The sequence below is a fragment of the Haliotis asinina genome, chromosome 2, assembly GCF_037392515.1.
Source record: "Haliotis asinina isolate JCU_RB_2024 chromosome 2, JCU_Hal_asi_v2, whole genome shotgun sequence".
Taxonomy (NCBI): Eukaryota; Metazoa; Mollusca; class Gastropoda; order Lepetellida; family Haliotidae; genus Haliotis; species Haliotis asinina.
This window is the reverse complement of record NC_090281.1, coordinates 21,125,768-21,143,667: the sequence shown is the minus strand read 5'-3', so window position 1 is coordinate 21,143,667 and position 17,900 is coordinate 21,125,768. Positions and strand designations below refer to the sequence as shown.

The following is a 17,900-nucleotide window of genomic DNA, read 5'->3' as shown; positions in this document are numbered from 1 at the left end:
TAGGGTTGTTTATGTTAAAGATCAACATCCATTCACTGCACTTGCATTGTTGGTCCTGTGAGAATTGTACAGCCTGACCTGATGGATTAAGCATCATAGTCTATATCAAGTGCTTCTTTTCTCCAAGTGAAAACATCCAATACCCAAGGCAAGCTGGTCCAAGTTTCAGTTCACTGTATGATTCCAACACAATTGCTGACGAGCTTAGGAAGTTCAAGCTGTTACTGCCACCCTGATCCTTCCTGGGAAGCCAGCCATGACAGAGCTGTGCCCTGCAGACATCTGTATCTGAGGTGAAGTAATAACCAACATTTAACTTGACCACCAAGGAGGATGAGGACTGGACAAGATGAAAGAAACCAACCAGAGGAGACAAACAACATACTTTATTATAGAAATTTATGTTGAATTCAAGAAATTCTGTTATCACAATGAGGACTGAGTGAATCCGAAGAAAGCATTTGGAGGCTGCTATATTACACAACATCATAGCATGATCAATGACAACATGCTCTTCCACACTAAACATGCAGACTCATCAATAATGAATGACAATGTACCTATAAGTACAGTGTGCACTGCCACTCCACACTGCCTCCCAAGCACTACACAGCTACTGACCTGCTTAGGCAAAAACAAAATGTGTTTCCATTTTTACAGTCCAAAACCAGGATAGGATTTGATTTTTGTCTATCACCATCCTCCATGTTTTTCTTTGTAACATAACAACTTGAGTCAGTTTGTGAGAATGGTTTTACACTGCTTTTAGCCATGTTTGAGCAATATCATGGGAGTGATCACCAGAAATGGGCTTGCCACACTGTACTCATGTGGGGAAGTAAACCTAGGTCTTTGTTGTGACAAGCAAACGATTTAATAACTAGGCTACCCCATCACCCCAAGTAATGTGAAGCATGCCTACTTGCAAAGTGAGTGAGTTTAGTTTTACGCCGCACTCAGCAATATTCCAGCTATATGGCGGCGGTCTGTAAATAATCGAGTCTGGATCAGACAACCCAGTGATCAACAACATGAGCATCAATCTGTGCAATTGGGAACTGATGACGTGTCAACCAAGTCAGCGAGCCAGACCACACGATCCCGTTGGTCACCTTTTACGGCAAGCATGGCTTGCTGAAGGCCTATTCTACCCCGGGACCTTCATGGGTCCCTACTTGCAAAGGATGATGAAGAATTCTTTGGAAAAGATAAGGATGGTACTTTAAAAAAATGGCAGAGGGTTGGGCTTCCACATTATGGTCAGCTGAATGTCGTTTTGGACAGCTCTAAAATATTTTCAAACCTGTCTGTCAGTTTTGATAATGTTCCTTTGAAAAAGTGACAAACTAGACACTTCAAAAGAGAATCAACAAACTAAATGACTCACTATGACTCTTTGTATTTATTCTCATCCCAAGTAGACATCAATATTCATAGTTGCTTCAGGTGGATATGCAAATACCTTTGAGAAAACTTAACAAAGAATCAAGAATGAAACCTCAACATCCTTGGCTGACAAGCCAGTGATCAATGTAAGTCAGTGTGCTCTGGTTGGGCCATATTTCAGGTGAGAGAATAACTTCCCTATCTACCATTCTTGTTCCATTGTCTCCATGTCTTCTTCCTCTTTAGCTTCTTTACCATCATCCTCTGTCATGGCCGCCTCGTTTGTAGATCCATTGGTCTTGTCAGCCTCTTCTTCTTCCTCCACCACTGGCGCGTAGTCCCCCCAGTCTATCTTGTCAGACTTTCTCTTGTTGTAATGCTCATCCTGGAACAAAAAGATGGACCACATGTTCAAGGAAACAGAAAAGTATAGATGAAACACACAATCATCCTGGAATTCTCGCACGCATGCGCGCACGCACTATCAACAAAGTCTGCAAGCCTGACCACCCCATTCCCTTAGTCCGCTCGCACGACAAACATGGGTGGGTGAAGACAATTCAACCCGGATCTTTAAGGGTGGAATACTTTAGGTGTAGCTGACCTTCACATGGTTGAAGTGTCTCTCCAGTTGTACATGGATCTCCATTTCTGCTTCGTCCCTCAGGAACTTGCGACACAGGATGCAGTAAAAGCCTGATATTGGTTCAATATGTCCATTGACTGCAAATAGGAGTGAGTTGAGTGAGTAAAAGAGTGAGTGAGTGGGTTGAGTTTCATTCCATATTCATATGCTAGCAATATGGTGGCGGCCTGTAAGTATTCAAGTGTGGACAATTGGGAACCATTGACGAGCGTCAACCAGGTCAGCGAGCCTGACCACCTGATCTTGTTAGTCGCCTCTTATGACAAGCATGGTCGCCTTTTCTGGCAAGCATAGGTTGGTGAAGACCTATTCTACCCCGGATCTTCTTGGGTGGTAAATCGAGGTAATAATATATGATACTTATTAATTCTCAGTAACTTAATAATACCTTAAGCATTTAACATACATTTTTAACAGGAAAAAGATATTAAAAAAACTTAATATTATATTGGAAAGTGTCTTTTTCAGATATCCTAAATATATTCAACACGATCTTCAAGTTCCCTCATTTTTATACACATGCTTGCCAATATTACAACTTACCGTATACAACTCCATCTTGAAACGGCGGTAAGTCTTTCTGTAATGTCAAGAAAAGCACATTTATGAGTACTGGTTTAGATGATTATACACAGGCTGACATGATGTAGCTTGAGTTCTGAAACATGTCACAGAAAGCAGAAGAAACATTCAAACTAGCAGAAAGAAAGAGCAACACACAATCAGCCATGTTACACAGATAGACTATGTGACTCACTCAAAGTGAGCTGATGAAACACCATGATCAGTATTAATATACCCATACAGAAATATGTGTAAGTGTACGTGCATTCATGGACTAATGCTGGTTATTTTGACCTATGCAAATGGTATATAATGCCCCAGGTTTAAAGGTCACATGCAACCAAAAAATCAAACATAATTAAAACACATTTATCACTTGTTCATGACATATAATATACATTGCTGCTTTAAAAAAAACAAATAAACACAATTATAAGTGTACAATCACGGTTCAAAAGTGCAATATTTTCTAATTGGGCTTACTTCCCCTGAAACGAAGCCCTCGGGAGACCGAACCCAGTCATAGCGGGTGGATATGCATTCAAGTGTAACGACGGCTTCCGATTGGCTGTTTCATTTGCTGATATGCTGAGGGTTCATTGTGTGTACAGAAAGATGATCTGTTTGATGGGCATTTTAGAAGTATAGCCAGTCACAAGAAAGTAAGATTCTTTATGGATAACAACTTCTTTTTGTGTACTTGATGCGTCGTTTCAGTATGGATTCATATACTGTTGTCAAACAAAATCATATACACGAAAAGAAGTCGTTGTCCATGAAGAATGTATATAGAGATGTTGGGTTTTGAAAATACATGTTCTGTGAATCTGCGCTCGATCCAATAAAAATTCATGTCAGTAGAGATGGTAAACTACTGCGTGGCAGGAATCTGTCAGTCGTCCAAATACAAAGCAGGACTTGAAACTGACAAGAGTTTGCACCAGTTTCCATCAGATCCAGTCATCCAAAAAAAATGAATGTAGTTTGTTTGCAACCCACAGACATAAAAACGTCATATGTATCACGCATGCCTAATTACATAATGTGGCAGACACGGGACTCGGGTGCACGAGTCATAAATCAACTTATTTTCTTTATGTCGTATAGTATGATAGGTGTTAAGTTCAAATTGCACGTGGTCAATGATTGAAGCTGTGTATTGCATGTTGTCTTTAGCAGACAGGCAGGCAGACATATAGGTGTCAATAAAGCAGACATTGAGCTTTCTCTTTGACAGAGACTGCTTACCACAATCAACAAGTTGTTTTACGTAACGAGTAGATTAATTACTTGTTTGTGTACACAACCAAGATTAGACTACTGCTCACGACCTCAGACGCTGGGCATGCATACTGTTTCATGCTCCGCGAACCTATTCACTGCGCATGCGTTATGGACGCAGCGCAGCACAGCAGTTGAAACCAGTTTTCCCCCCAGCGCTGGGGGGAATTTAGTGAAACGTTTAAACTCCGATTTCGCGGGCTTTTTTTTCGTGTTTTTTTCAACTTTATAGGTTGAATTGGCATTTTTTATGATTTGTTTCGGTAAGTGCATACCGAAAGGTACCAGAATCTGCAAAGTTGTGTTTTACGTTGCATGTGACCTTTAACTTGACTATCCAAGACTGACATGGCATAACCACAAGGACTCCATACTGACCCATCCTTGCTCCAGGCACTACCCACTATTCACTTCTTCACAGAGGTAGTTCCCCTTCTTTGGATAACTGGTCTGGTTTTTATTGGTTTCTGTGAGACTTCAACTATTATTATCACACCACCTTTCACTAGTTGAGACCATCTCTTGCTAATAAGGTCCATTTCAAACAGGTGAAATGAGGTAGCCTGGTAGTTTAGTCTTACGACGTTTTCAGCAATATTCCTGAAATATCATGTCGGGGAACACAAGAAATGGGTTTCACACCTTGTGCCCAAATGTGGAATCTAACCCAGGTCCTCGGCATGACGAATGAACGCGTTTACCACTAGGCCACCACACTGCCCCTACTCACAATAAGTCTTTCCAAATACTTTGGATCTTCTTCAGATCCAGACTCTGCACAGGGTTGAAGGCAATTACCAATTTTACATTACCACTCCACAATTACTGATTGGTTCAAAACAAATGACTCATTACATATAAACATAAGTTAATGGACTCCCACTCACCACATCAGTCGCCTCCTCCATCTTCTTGTCCAACTTCTCTGCTTTCTGCACACATCAAATATTGTATCATTAAATATTCTTTTTCCAAAATATGGTTGTCTTCACTGGTGGGAAGTCCGTTAAATTCCAGCATCTTGACAGCTGACTGTGACATACACTGCCTCTACTTTCTTCAAGGTGAATTATCATAGTCAAACCTCTAGCATGTTACAATCCATCATCAGGGCTATTCGTTGTTTCAAACCACAAGAAGCAAATTCTGGCAAGGCTAAGGGAGACAACACTACACATCAAAAGTAAAGATAAGGGAGACCACTCTGTACATCAATAAGGCTAAGGGAGACAACTCTATGCATCGCTTGTAATGCCTTGTCTGAATCACATGGGCCTCCTGAAGATTTAATTACCCTACAAAATGTCATGCAAAAAGCCAAAGATTATATTAATAAAAGACACATTTTATGTAAAATTATTTGAGTTAGCCAGACAGACTATGCCTACCTGAATGTGGGTCTCAGTGTAACAGTGCTCCTTGAACTGCTTGTAGGTTTTCATGGGAGCAGTCTTACAGATCTGACATCCTGCACGGACTGCTTTCGCTTTTGTCTGTGGAGAGCACAATCACATACCATCTAGTGCAACAAATTTCACAGTCAGCATCACATAATTTTTGCCAGCATGTTATGTTAACTTTAGTAGGCAACACTTAAGAATGAACAAAATGAACAGAGATGGCATTTCATGTTGATTAGTGTTTATACGCATTTGTCAAGTGACCAGTGTATTTGTTGAACCCATTGTACTTGTTATACTTGTTGAACCCATTGTACTTGTTGTATCCAGTGTACTCACTGAACCCAGTGTACTTGTTGTCGAACTAAGTGTACTCGTTGATCCCAGTGTACTTTTTTAACCCAGTGAACTTGTTGACCGGAATGTACTTTCAGAACATTGGACTGAAAAGGCATTATGAAGCCCACTTCGTGGGTGGCTAAAGACCAGCTCTGGTCTTCAGAAGGAAACGTTACTTAATGATTTAAGTTGAGAGTCACCCTTCACAGACTTAACCCAGCTGTAGTGGATGAGATGATTCTATATGCTATTTGGAACACAACTTACTGTATGTGTAATCATATTCTTGTGGTCAGAGTAGGGAACAGACAGTTTCTCCTCACAGACAGAACAGTACCTGCACAAAAAACATGGATGTATTGTACAAGATGAACATCAACAACTTTCAGAAGATATCAAAGATATTTGGTTTGTTTATTCAGTCTAAGTAAACTTAGTCTCAGTGTATTTCGTTATTATTATTAGTCTCAGTGTATTACACTTCACCACTGAGTCTAACAAAACCTAGCTGAAGGTTGCGTCCCATAAAACGCAAGATGGTTAAATAGATTTATCCAATCTGACAACAGCTAATATTCAGGTCACTGACACAGATCTCTCCACAAACAAAAATCTGCATATAATACAGTTATCTGACCTGCAGTATATACTCTTTGGGGTTTCTGGTTACCATTAGGTAATATTTCCGCCAGATAACATCCTTGAATATTGCCAAAACACTATTTTCAGCGACTGTTTACTCGCTGTTGTCATGGTTGTATGTAGGCCGTGTGCATCACCCGGAAGTGAGCCTACGCTAAATAGCATTCGAGAATCGTTCGGGTACAAACCTTGACAAGATAAAAAGTTCAAAAGGTATGTGCGAATGTGCACTTTTGTGATTTGGTAAGCTGTAAATCGATACCTGATGCGACCTCCCATAAGGTTTTGCTCTACTCAGTAGTGGAGTGTAATGAAAAGTACTGAGGATAAGTTTACGTAGACTGTTCGTTTATTAAAACTGAACTCCATGTACCTGACATCCTCGATATCTCCAGGGTATACGTTCCGAAAAATCTCCACTATACCCTGGATGCATCTACTGCTCAGCCCGATAAATTTATTTCCTCCCTTGGCTGGTTTTTTACCCAATCAGGTGTCTACGCTGGGAAGTTGAGCGAACCAATCACAACTCACTTTCGCTTTCTAAATTATCTAACCAATTAAACTTTGCAAACAAACCATGCAGAGGTTCTCTGAAAGAGGTATATGGAGTTCTTGCATATGTTTTCAAAAAGTTTCAGACCTATAAATTTGTTTGTATGACTTCTCCAAATTGTGAGTCGCACGGCAAGCAAACCTTTGCAGTTGCAACGGCTACCTTTGTTGACACTGGCAAGCTCAGTTATAATGACGGCCTAGCTGAATGGCTACTGTGAGAATGCGGAGCCAGCAAAAGAAGGTAATAAAATTATCGGGCCAAGTCGTAGATGCGTCCAGGGTATAGTGGAGAGTTATCGGAACGTATACCCTGGAGATATCGAGGATGGGTATGTGATAGCAGTCTGTAAATAATCTAATCAGACAATCAAATGCTTCATACAGTTAACAATAATCTACGTAGGGAGTTTACAACACTTTACAAGCCACACATTCCATTTGGTAAAATCTGTTACAAACAAACCTATGCTACCTACCAGTCCTAAGCCAACATCTCAACCTTTACTATTCACACAGCAACTTTCTTGCAGTGAAATACACATGAGTAAACTAAAATGGAACATGTTCTATTTGGGACCACTCATTCTCTTGAAGCAAGCAAGTACTAGAGTCTGAGTGAGTGAGTGAGTGAGTTGGGTTTTACACCGCTCTTACCAACATTTCAACAGACACCAAAAATGAGTTTCACACACTGAACCCATGCTGGGTATCGAACCCGAGTCTTCAACGTGACATCAGAACACCTCAACTACTGGACTAACCCATCAACCCTGTACTATACTCATGAAAGGCAATACCAAATATAACACATGCTACACCTGACTACATTCTAAAGCACTGTGTAATCAAAGTGAGCTCCTAATCTCAAATACAATAATTTACTTGTTAAACACTCATCTCTCAAGAAAATCAAGCGTGTCTTTCTGAAACCCCACTACACTTACTAACCCATGTGGTATATAAGTCAAGACTTATATATATTCATACACCTTCATTTATTCTAGAGTTTAAGAATTGAAACTGGAATATATTATTCCAGTGTCTAGCAAGCTGAAGATGGTATGAATATTTCACAGTTTTTCTAAATCTTAAACTGGTATGACCTTATCAATATATACTGGTATGAGTTATCTAAAGTTTGTGGCGTGGTGGTGAGTGGTCACGTGCATAAAGCTCAGTTCACAATCAGTTGAAGTTATGCAATGATGGCCACAGAGAGTTCTTGGATGGGTGACCATGTCTGACACCTTGACACCTGAGAATTCCTAGGACTTCAATTCCTGCCTAACAACAAAGCACATGTGAAACATGATACATGTGGTCCAACCCTAGGCAAGTGAGTTTGTTAAAAACTGCCTCCGTTCACCCAGCAGAAAATGGACACCCAGTGGGATAAGTCATGTGACCACTAACCTTCTAGCACCTAACAGGCAGTTTGGGTTGTTATGGGGTATTAATAATCAGACTGTTTAGACAGTTTGAGCGAGAAAAGCGCATGATAAATGGACTACTATAATTTCTGAAAAACCTGAAACCAATAAGATTCAAGTGAAAGCTGGTAGAAAGCAGAAACTTGTATGATTTGCGAGATACTGACATGAGGTGCTTGTGCTTCTCCCTGATAGCATACAGTTCATTCACAACTTTGTCTATCTGCCTCCGGATCTTTTCCGGCATCTCTGCAATCCTTGCCTCCTGACGTAAATGCATCTCATTCCTCCGGTGATTGAAAAAGCCCTGAATAAGATGGGACAAAGTTTAATAATTTACTGCACAGAGAGTGAGAATAATTCTCTCCAGAGAAACTGATTACAATGACCAGGTATTAAATTGTTACAAACTGTGGAAATCTTGTCTTTGAAAGGCATTTAGAGGTAGAATGCATAAGAAAATCAAGATTTAAGGATGTGAACTTCGTTACTGAAATAACACAACATTTTGGAATGTGTCTGCTGACTCCTTCATTACCTGAGGAGGAAGCAAGCATACACTCAGAAACATCGTGCTACTTACAATAAAGAAGAAGTCGACATCTATGGGAAGAATGAATCTGAAATTACCTGCAGATTTAAATTCTACTAATAAGAAGGACTGCCGCTAGGTCCAAATCCACCAAGTGTTTTGTTGCATTACAAACCATTGCAACTCTGTACAATATGAATGAATGCAGTGCTACTAATACTTCATGGATCCTGACCCAGGATATCTTGGCTATATGATTCACTCTTGTCATTGAGCAAGGGGAGGTTACTCCAAATCTTTATTATTACTGGTGACCTGTAAAATACACAGCACTCACTTGATTATTCTTTGACTGATGGCTGCAAATGACACAGAAGCCGGACAACTTGTCCTCATTTGATGGCTGCAACACAACCATTACCATCAATCACATTGTGAACAGATTAAAGACACAACACACTTATAACTGATTGCTGAAAACTAATGTTGTAAGGTAACAAAGCTTCTAAAGCTGGAGCCCGTGAAGATCTTGGTTAAAATTGATCTTCAGTAACCCATGCTTGTCGTAAAGAGGTGACAGACAGGATTGGGTTGTCAGTGAGTTGCACCCATAAATATTCCAGCAGTCTAGACCAGACATTCCAGTGACCAACATCATGAGTATCGATCTATGCGAGTGGGATACAATTACATGTCTCGATAAAGTTAGCGAGCCTTACCATCAATCTTTTTATGACAAGCATAGGTTCCTGAAGATCAATTCCAATCTGGATCTTCATAGGTATATCTATTAGGACATGCACTTGGCTACTGTTGAAGAATACTTCCATTTACAAAGCTTTCACAAGACACAAATTACAAATCACACTGAATTTTTTGTTTTTCATTTCTCAAAAGGTGTTCTTACCACATTTTTCTTCATGGTGTCAAGATAAATTTGACCTGGAAAAAAAAATCATTATTATTAAAATTCACTCAAAAATGTCAGCGGGCAGTCATCATCTCATCCTTGTGGAGTGAGCGAGTGAGTGAGTTTAGTGTTACACCGCACTCAGCAATATTGCAGCAATATGGCGGCGGTCTGTTGATAATCAAGTTTGGACCAGACACTCCAGTTACCAACAGCATGAGCATCAATCTGCGCAACTGGGAATGACATGTCAACCAAGTCAGCGAGCCTAACCACCCAATTCCGTTAGTCGCCTCTAACGACAAGCACAGGTTGCTGAAGGTTTATTCTAACCCGGACCTTCACAGGTCTCATCCTCATGGAAGCAGTGCAGGTATCTTGAATATAAACGTGAATCCATGACACTGGTGCCATGCCACAAACTGACCTTAGTGCTAAGTTAATTATCGGTCAGTGTAAAATTATAGGACTTACAATCGCATTAGTGCTATTTCGGCTTTGTGGAGTAAACTCCTGGCATGAGAAGGAACCAGGTGCTACTTCCCATTTTGAAATTTGAACATCTTTATTGACAAAACATAGAGGTAAACATTATGGGAACTTCACACTGAGTCAGATACAGAACACACTTGGCCCTACTATTATACACCTCAGTGGTTATACACCTCAGTGGTAATTAGTGTTATTGTCCAATGAAGAATAGCTCTGAACAGGAAAGGGGCCTATCTAGGAGTGCCACATTGTTGCCACCTGATGGTCTGATGGTATTTGAAGCCTCATACTTGGCAGAATAGGCAATGGAAGCTGAGAATACTGTTTGAATTCATAGTTATCTGTTGACAAGAATTACAGCTGAGCACCATGATGAGCTTGATGGTGAGATAAAGTCTAGTACATGCATACATTTCATGTTACTATTCAGTGTTGTGAGCTGCCTAGTGCCCTCTTCATAGGTACATATTTAACTGACATATCTGTTACCAGGCAACATATCCACTGAGGACAATGTTTCTTCTTATGGCCAACATATATACCATTGTATAATATGTTTGTCAAGAGACACCAGTAGCCCACATACAAAGGACAATACATCCTCATATATCACAAGCAAGATATGCCATTTGAAACAAGCACCTTGGGGACAATGCAACTTCATATCATGACCAACATATGCCATGTGTAACACACACAGAGGACAAAGCATCCTCTCACCATGGCCAACATATGCCATGTGTAACACACATACTGAGAACAATCTGTCCTCATGCATGCACACACAGAGAGGACATAACCTAGTCATGTCCAACATATACATTTTCTAGACAACAGAGCATTAGGATGCATTCTCTTACTATGGCCTGTATGTATTCCATATACTACTTACACCACATGTATGTGAATTAAGCACATTGAAAACGGTGCATCCTCAACCATGGCCAACATATACCACTGTGTAACACATACACAAAGGAAAAAAGCTTCCTCACACCATGACCATCATATACCATGAGGCAGACACACAATGTTCAACATATCATGTCCTCTGAGAGCTGGGAGCAGTGAGTGAGTGAGTGAGTGAGTGAGTTTAGTTTTACACCGCACTCAGCAATGTTCCAGCAATATGGCGGCGATCTGTAAATAACTGAGTCTGGACCAGACAATCCAGTGATCAACAACATGAGCATTGATCTGCGCAATTGGGAACCAGTGACATGTTTCAAACAAGTCAGCAAGCCTGACCACCCGATTAGTCGCCTCTTATGACAAGCTGAGTCGCTTTTTATGGCAAGCATGGGTTGCTGAAGGCCTACTCTACCCTGGGACCTGGGACATTCACAGTTCTCTACTGGTTTAGCAGTGAGGATGTGTCATCTTCTGATTTCTACAATGGTCACTGTGGGCCAGTTGCTACAAGTCATTCCCTGAGAGATGCACTAGAGCTGCAGCCTTCATCACCCAGTGGCAGGATGATCTACACTAGACTAGTTGACAGGAGTTGGCAAAGGGAAACTCTGGACTCTTACATGTTTTCAAGAATTTTGGATCATTCATTTCCTGCAATAAATAGAACAGAGCAGATAATTACATTTACAACATAATACTGTTGGTGTATTGGCTGTAACTTACATTAATTACTGAATGATGTCACATTTGATTGCTATAATCGTGTTAATTAGAAATTTGAACAATTTCTTTCAATTATGAATGAAAGGGCTCTAGAAACTAACGTTCATGAAAGCCATAATGTTATTTATGTCCTTGGGTGACTATAAAAAAAGATGTTTTTAAGTTAACTGGTGAGCCACCAACATGGCTGAGGCCTATTTCAGTTGGAATTAACTGGAATGCTTGTTGAATTTTAATTTTTCAATCAGCAATAGCCGAGCTATACTATAGAGACATGTAAATGTGTCAGGACACAATCCAGTTTTTGATATTATGATAGTCCATGCTGTCAAGGTAAAAGGACATGCAATAACCCAGGTCTCCATGCTCGACTTGCTCATGATTGCGAACTACCTAGGGCCACCTTGCTCACAATGGCAAGCACCAGTGGGTAGCACTCACACATGTTAATACGAGTCAATTATCAGGTCGGTGCCCAACTTATCCTTCTTTGCCAGTAAGTGACTGCTTAGTACCAGCAAATGTTCGCTGTGGAGGTAAGTGGAACTGCCTTGATTCCTTGACAACCACGAAGCCATGCTTCAAATAATATTATCTTGTGCATGATTGCCCATTCATTAATCTCAAACTTTTTCAATGATGACAGTTGGAGTACTGGTTGATAAAGTCAAGGTATAACACAATCTGCCAAGTGTCACGTTGTAGTCAGGGCCTAAATTTTCAAAGTTCTCTTAATGCTGTGACTGTCATAAGTATCATACATTAACATTAACTTTCAACTATCTTACATCCTCGATATCTCCAGGGTATACGTTCCGAAAAGTCTCCACTATACCCTGGACGCATCTACGGGTCGGCCCGATAATTTTATTACCTCCCTTTGCTGGCTCCGCTTTCTCACAGTAGCCAATCAGAGTGGTCGCCATTATAACCAAACTTGCCAGTGTCAACAAAGGTAGCAGTTGCAACTGCGAATGCTTGCTCACCGTGCGACTCACAACTTGGGGAAATCATACAGGCAACTTTATAGGTCTGAAACCTTTTTTAAAACATATGCAAGAAATCCATCTACCTCTTCCAGAGAATCTACGCATGGTGTGTTTGCCAAGTTTAATCGGTTAGAGAATTTAAAAAGCGAAAGTGAGTTATGATTGGTTCGCCCAACTTCCCAGCGTAGACAACTGATTGGATAAAAAGCCAGCCAAGGGAGGTAATAAATTTATCGGGATGAGCCGTAGATGTATCCAGGGTATAGTGGAGACTTTTCTGAATGTATACCCTGAAGATATCAAGGATGACTATCTTAGTGCTAAGAGAGTTTTGAAAATCCAGGCCCTGGGGTCATAATCTCATATTGTAGCCACAACATCTGCTCAGGTTGGCTCTTACCACAAGATGAAGTATACTCAGATATACAGAATTCTTGGGACAACTATTTATAACAGTGAGTCAATTCTTTATCAGAAAAGAATGCTATAGAAAACTTATGTATTCAGAATGAAAAGGTGCTTACATAGCCTCTTTGGAACGGTCCTCTTGGACCACCCTGCAAAGGACCTGGTCCCCTTGGACCGCCATGAAATGACCCTCTGGGACCACCCTGCAATGGTCCTCGTCCACTTGGACCACCCTGGAACTGTCCTCTAAGTCCACCTCTCATCCCCCTGAAAGCTCCAAACATTGGTCTTCTAGGTCCATCTCCCTGAAGCAGAGTGAATAAATGTGAAAGAGAGAGAGATTTATGATGGGAGTGAGGACATAGGACAATATTAGACAAGTCACTGACCAATCTTCAAAATGTTACAATCAGCACTGAGGTATAGTATTCCCAGAAATTATTGAGAATCATGTTGCGTCATGTAACTCAATACGTTTATTAACTTCTGGCGTTTTACTTACATAAACATGTTAAAACATCATCCTTTTACAGTCTCAGTCTTGTTTTAGTACTTTGTTAGACCTCCTCGCTCAGCAATGCATGCCTGAATACGCCTAGGCACACTACCCATCAAAGTTTGTAGGTAATCGTGTGACAGGGTATCCCAATATTGGACCACCTCGGCCTTCATATCTTCAATATTTCTCAGTCCCTTTTGGTTTATTCTGTCCTTCATGATTCCCCACACATTCTCAATTGGGTTTAGGTCTGGGCTGTAACTGGGCCAGTCTAAAACTTGAACATTTTCGCCCAACAACCACTGTTTTGTGTAGAGCGCAGTGTGTTTTGGGTCATTATCATGCTGGAAAATCCAATCATCTTCATACAATTTTTGCGCTGTCGGAAGAAGGTGACCATTTAGAATGTCAACGTATCTTTCTTTTGTCAAGTTTCCCGTGAAAACACACAATGGCGTCACTCCGCGAGCCGATATGCCACCCCACATGTGAAACTTCGGGCTATGTTTTGGTCGCTGGTAGATAGGTTTGACAGTATCTTTGGTCCAAATTTTCACACAATTAGGGAAAAGCCAAACAGAACTTTCATCCGAAAAGAAAACATTATCCCAATCTTGATTTTCATGAGCCCGACACCAGTTTAAACGTTTTTTCTTTTGTGCATCTTTCATCAACGGCGAGGGAATTCCACGTTTTTTCACTCAATTAAATCTCTGTAATTCTTGCCTAACTGTTTCATTGCATACCTGAGGACTTCCTCTGCTAATCATTTCATTTGTGATGTTCTCAACACTTTTCAATTTGCCCCTACTCACAATCTGCCCAAGTCTTCGGCGATCCACAACACTGAATTTCCTAGGCCGACCTGCCCCTGATTTGTGCTCTATCCCGGTTCCTGTTTGAATATTCTTCAAAGTTCTGTATACTGTAGACAGAGGAATACCATGTCTACACGCTAACACTTTAGCATCAGCCTCACTCCTTTCAAAATCATCTAGAGTGAGCTTTCTTTTCTCTCTTGCTGTAAATTCTGCCATGTCAACACAGGAAGCCGTCTGCTCAGACAAGGGAGATAACTCTTGACGTATTGAGCTGCCTTCTAAGCCTTCAAGAGTTGTCTCCCTTATTTAGTATGCTTAGTGCATAGTGAAAGCCCTTTTTCCAATCTTAGCATCATTAGAAAAAAAACAAAGATTTTCTCAATAATTTCTGGGAACACTGTACCAATGACTGTCCTAAAGCACAACTAGCTACTTGTAAAAAAGACTTTCAGAATTATCTTTAGTACGTGACTAAACAGTGACATGATCAAAATGGCTACATGGACTGCACATTCACACAAGGTTCAAATCACACCTATTCTGCACATTTCCTTATAAAAATAGCTCACCCTCATTGACATTGGATCTCCTCGCTGGCTCATCATACTGGGGCCTCCTCTTCCTCGTTGGCCCATGTGCCTTGGTCCAGCTCCCATATTAATCTCATTTGAAATGCCAACACGACTGGCAAGCTTTTCAATAACTTCACTTTGTTTTTGGATGAGCTCAACAAATGCTGTTTGTCTGCTGTCTGCCATTTGGTTGCTGCCACCACTACCAAAACTTTGTTCAGTCATCATATTCATTCCAGTTTGGCCTCCCATCATACCACCTTGTCCACCCATCACGTTACCTTGACCTCTCATCATACCACCTTGACCTACCATCATGTCACCCTGACCTCCCATCATACCACCTTGTCCACCCATCATGTCACCATGACCTCCCATCATACCACCTTGATCTCCAATCATACCATCCTGATCACCCATCATGTTACCTTGACCTTCCATCATATTACCTTGACCTCTCATCATATCACCTTGACCCTCCATCATACCACCTTGACCACCCATCATACCTCCATAACCTCCCATCATACCACCCTGACCTGGCACTGAACCACCCTGACCTCTGCTCTTCATACCAGCTTGACCTCCCATCATGCCTCCACGGCCACCTTTATTTATGCCCATTACACCTCCTTGACCCCTCTTCTTCCTTCCTTGCCCTCTGTTGAAGTTCCTCATTGTGCTGAAAATACACAAAGTTGAGATGGTCAAATATCTCAACACATAGTCTTATCCAAAAAGCATGATCTGTTGCAAAAGCATCCCCAAAATTTTTGAGTCTGATATTTTCTTAATCGAAGTCATGATTTGGCTGAACTTTGGAGGCTAAAATATTCACAAACTGTGGTATGGATGAAATCTCAAATGCAAAAATACTTCCTTATGCTCTACATAATGTTTCAACATAATGACACAGAGATTTCTTAGAATTCATTCACTATCATTTCCATTTGCAACATAGCAGTCACAAGTATTTTTCTACATAATATCTGTCAACCTCAACCAAATTGGTTTTGCTTCAAGATCCCTATTTTATTTGACGTTTTATCTTGGAACCTCCAAAAGAACACAAATCTGCAACTAAATGTAACATAAACTGAAGAAAACAAAATATGCAAGAAACATTTTGCGTGTTATAGCTAGCTAGAAGTCCACTTGAATCAAACTTACATATTAAAGTGCATGAAAGGTTATTTGAAACTACAATTGCTTTTTAGACTGACTTCCCCCACCTCACGATTACTGCAATAACTTGTTTTGGAGACACTACTCGGCCCCTTCCAAATGACATTGTCATAAGGACATAAGTGATTCCAATGTTGTCACTATTCATACATGATGCCAAGGGTTCAAACTAAATACTGTGAACGGTCACACAAGAGTCAGCTCCCAATATATTGTAAAGAGTGCCATCTTGAATATCCAGACACAATGTTTTTGAAAGACCAAAATTTATATGTCTTTAAAATACAGTCTCAGTCTAAATGTAAATCAAGAAATCCAAATCTTTGGCTGTTGATTATCTGAGAACATACCCTTATCTAAGTGGTACCAAATGACGTATAGTTTTCATTTTCTGCATTTTTCACCTATACTATATCCAAATATTTTGTGATAACTCATGTCTCGCGAACAACATTACCCACATGTAAAACTTTGGATATGACTTTGCTAAGAGTTATGATCCTTTCAGAATAAAATGGGAACTTCACAAACATTGGACATCAAGAATATAGTTAGGCCCACTACTTTTTGATATCCCCTCGTATAGAATGACTATGGAGATATTAATGGCTACAAACTGTCCTCCCTTTGTCGTACTACAGTAAGATAGTGATGCTATTGGAGAAATCTTTCCGCTGTTGGATCTTTAGGTACGTTTGTCACTTTGCCGTAAAACCCCGATGTTATTCCGAATCACCTACCAAGCACCATGAAAATGCCGCTTCTTGGTAGTTACCTCCCTTGGCAATCGAGCTCCGGTCAAAATGGACCCATCAATTGCGTCAAAACGCCCCATGTTTTCTTGTCTGCGTGAAAAAATGTTTGCCAATTATTTTAAGCCACCTACGGCAAGTCTCCGAATAAGAAATAAAGACATGACGTATAAAGAAGTACACAGTCTCGATTTCCCTTCAAGCATTTATTCGTAAGATCTAATCTGTCATACAAACTTATACTGGTATCAGCCATTAAATCACTCGTACATATTAGTAAAAACTCCACTCATTAAGTATGCAGTGATGACATTGTGTTTACATCTGGTGATTTTGTGTATCTGGTGAAGAATGTATTGGTCACGTTGCATCATCATTTAGTGATAGTGAGGGAAGTGAGGGGATGAACAGTTACGATAAATCACAATCATACTCAATATATAACTGTACACAATATTTAGCATTATCCTAAAACTGATCATACATCATCAATGTCCACGATGATGGTTCATACACAACTGACTCCAAAGTCCAACTTGATGAAAACATAATCTCCATACTCTATCATAGTCTTCCTCCCAGCATGGAGTCCATGGTCTGTTTCTCTCTGTAGTCTATCGTTTAGTTTTGTTTTCTGGGTTAAAGATGGCCACCAGGCTATGTGTGATTAGTTAAACAAACCAACCCAGTCGACAATGCCTTATAATCCTGCACTGAGAAGTATTCCAGTAATGTGATATTGGTGTGTCTGTTCAATGAGGGAGGAATGCTGGAAGTGATGCAGGTCTTAAGACATTGAACACTTTGGTTAAACCCACGAGTACCAGTACTTGCAGTGCTTCCAAATCTTTGAACATCA

The 17,900-nt window shown here is 40.4% G+C and overlaps 1 protein-coding gene across 2 annotated transcripts; it reads right to left on the bottom strand.

Annotated features, from left to right (window-relative positions):
* Nucleotides 1-371: 371 nt before the first annotated feature.
* On the bottom strand, nt 372-17,128 carry LOC137273382 (uncharacterized). 2 transcript variants are annotated; one of them, XM_067806010.1, is made up of 13 exons: nt 17,030-17,128; nt 15,102-15,786; nt 13,329-13,517; nt 11,713-11,743; nt 9,686-9,720; nt 9,116-9,181; nt 8,414-8,553; nt 5,884-5,953; nt 5,266-5,370; nt 4,765-4,809; nt 2,576-2,612; nt 1,991-2,109; nt 372-1,771 (listed from the first exon to the last, which is right to left on the bottom strand). In XM_067806010.1, the coding sequence occupies exons 1-13, from the start codon at nt 17,122-17,124 to the stop codon at nt 1,589-1,591; spliced, it is 1,800 nt and encodes a 599-aa protein (XP_067662111.1). In that variant the 5' UTR covers nt 17,125-17,128; the 3' UTR covers nt 372-1,588. The 2 variants fall into 2 exon arrangements, with proteins under 2 accessions (XP_067662111.1, XP_067662112.1); XM_067806011.1 differs by having other exon boundaries at nt 16,907-17,038.
* Nucleotides 17,129-17,900: the final 772 nt, after the last annotated feature.

Bases quoted from the DNA above. Each gene is read 5' to 3' on its own strand.
- LOC137273382 (XM_067806010.1), bottom strand. From the start codon at position 17,124: ATGGGGCGTTTTGACGCAATTGATGGGTCCATTTTGACCGGAGCTCGA. The intron at 9,721-11,712 runs GTAAGAGTCCAG...TTTTTTTTCCAG, and splicing joins TCCAAAATTCTTGAAAACAT to GTCAAATTTATCTTGACACC. The intron at 1,772-1,990 runs GTCAGCTACACC...TTTTTGTTCCAG, and splicing joins GACACTTCAACCATGTGAAG to GATGAGCATTACAACAAGAG.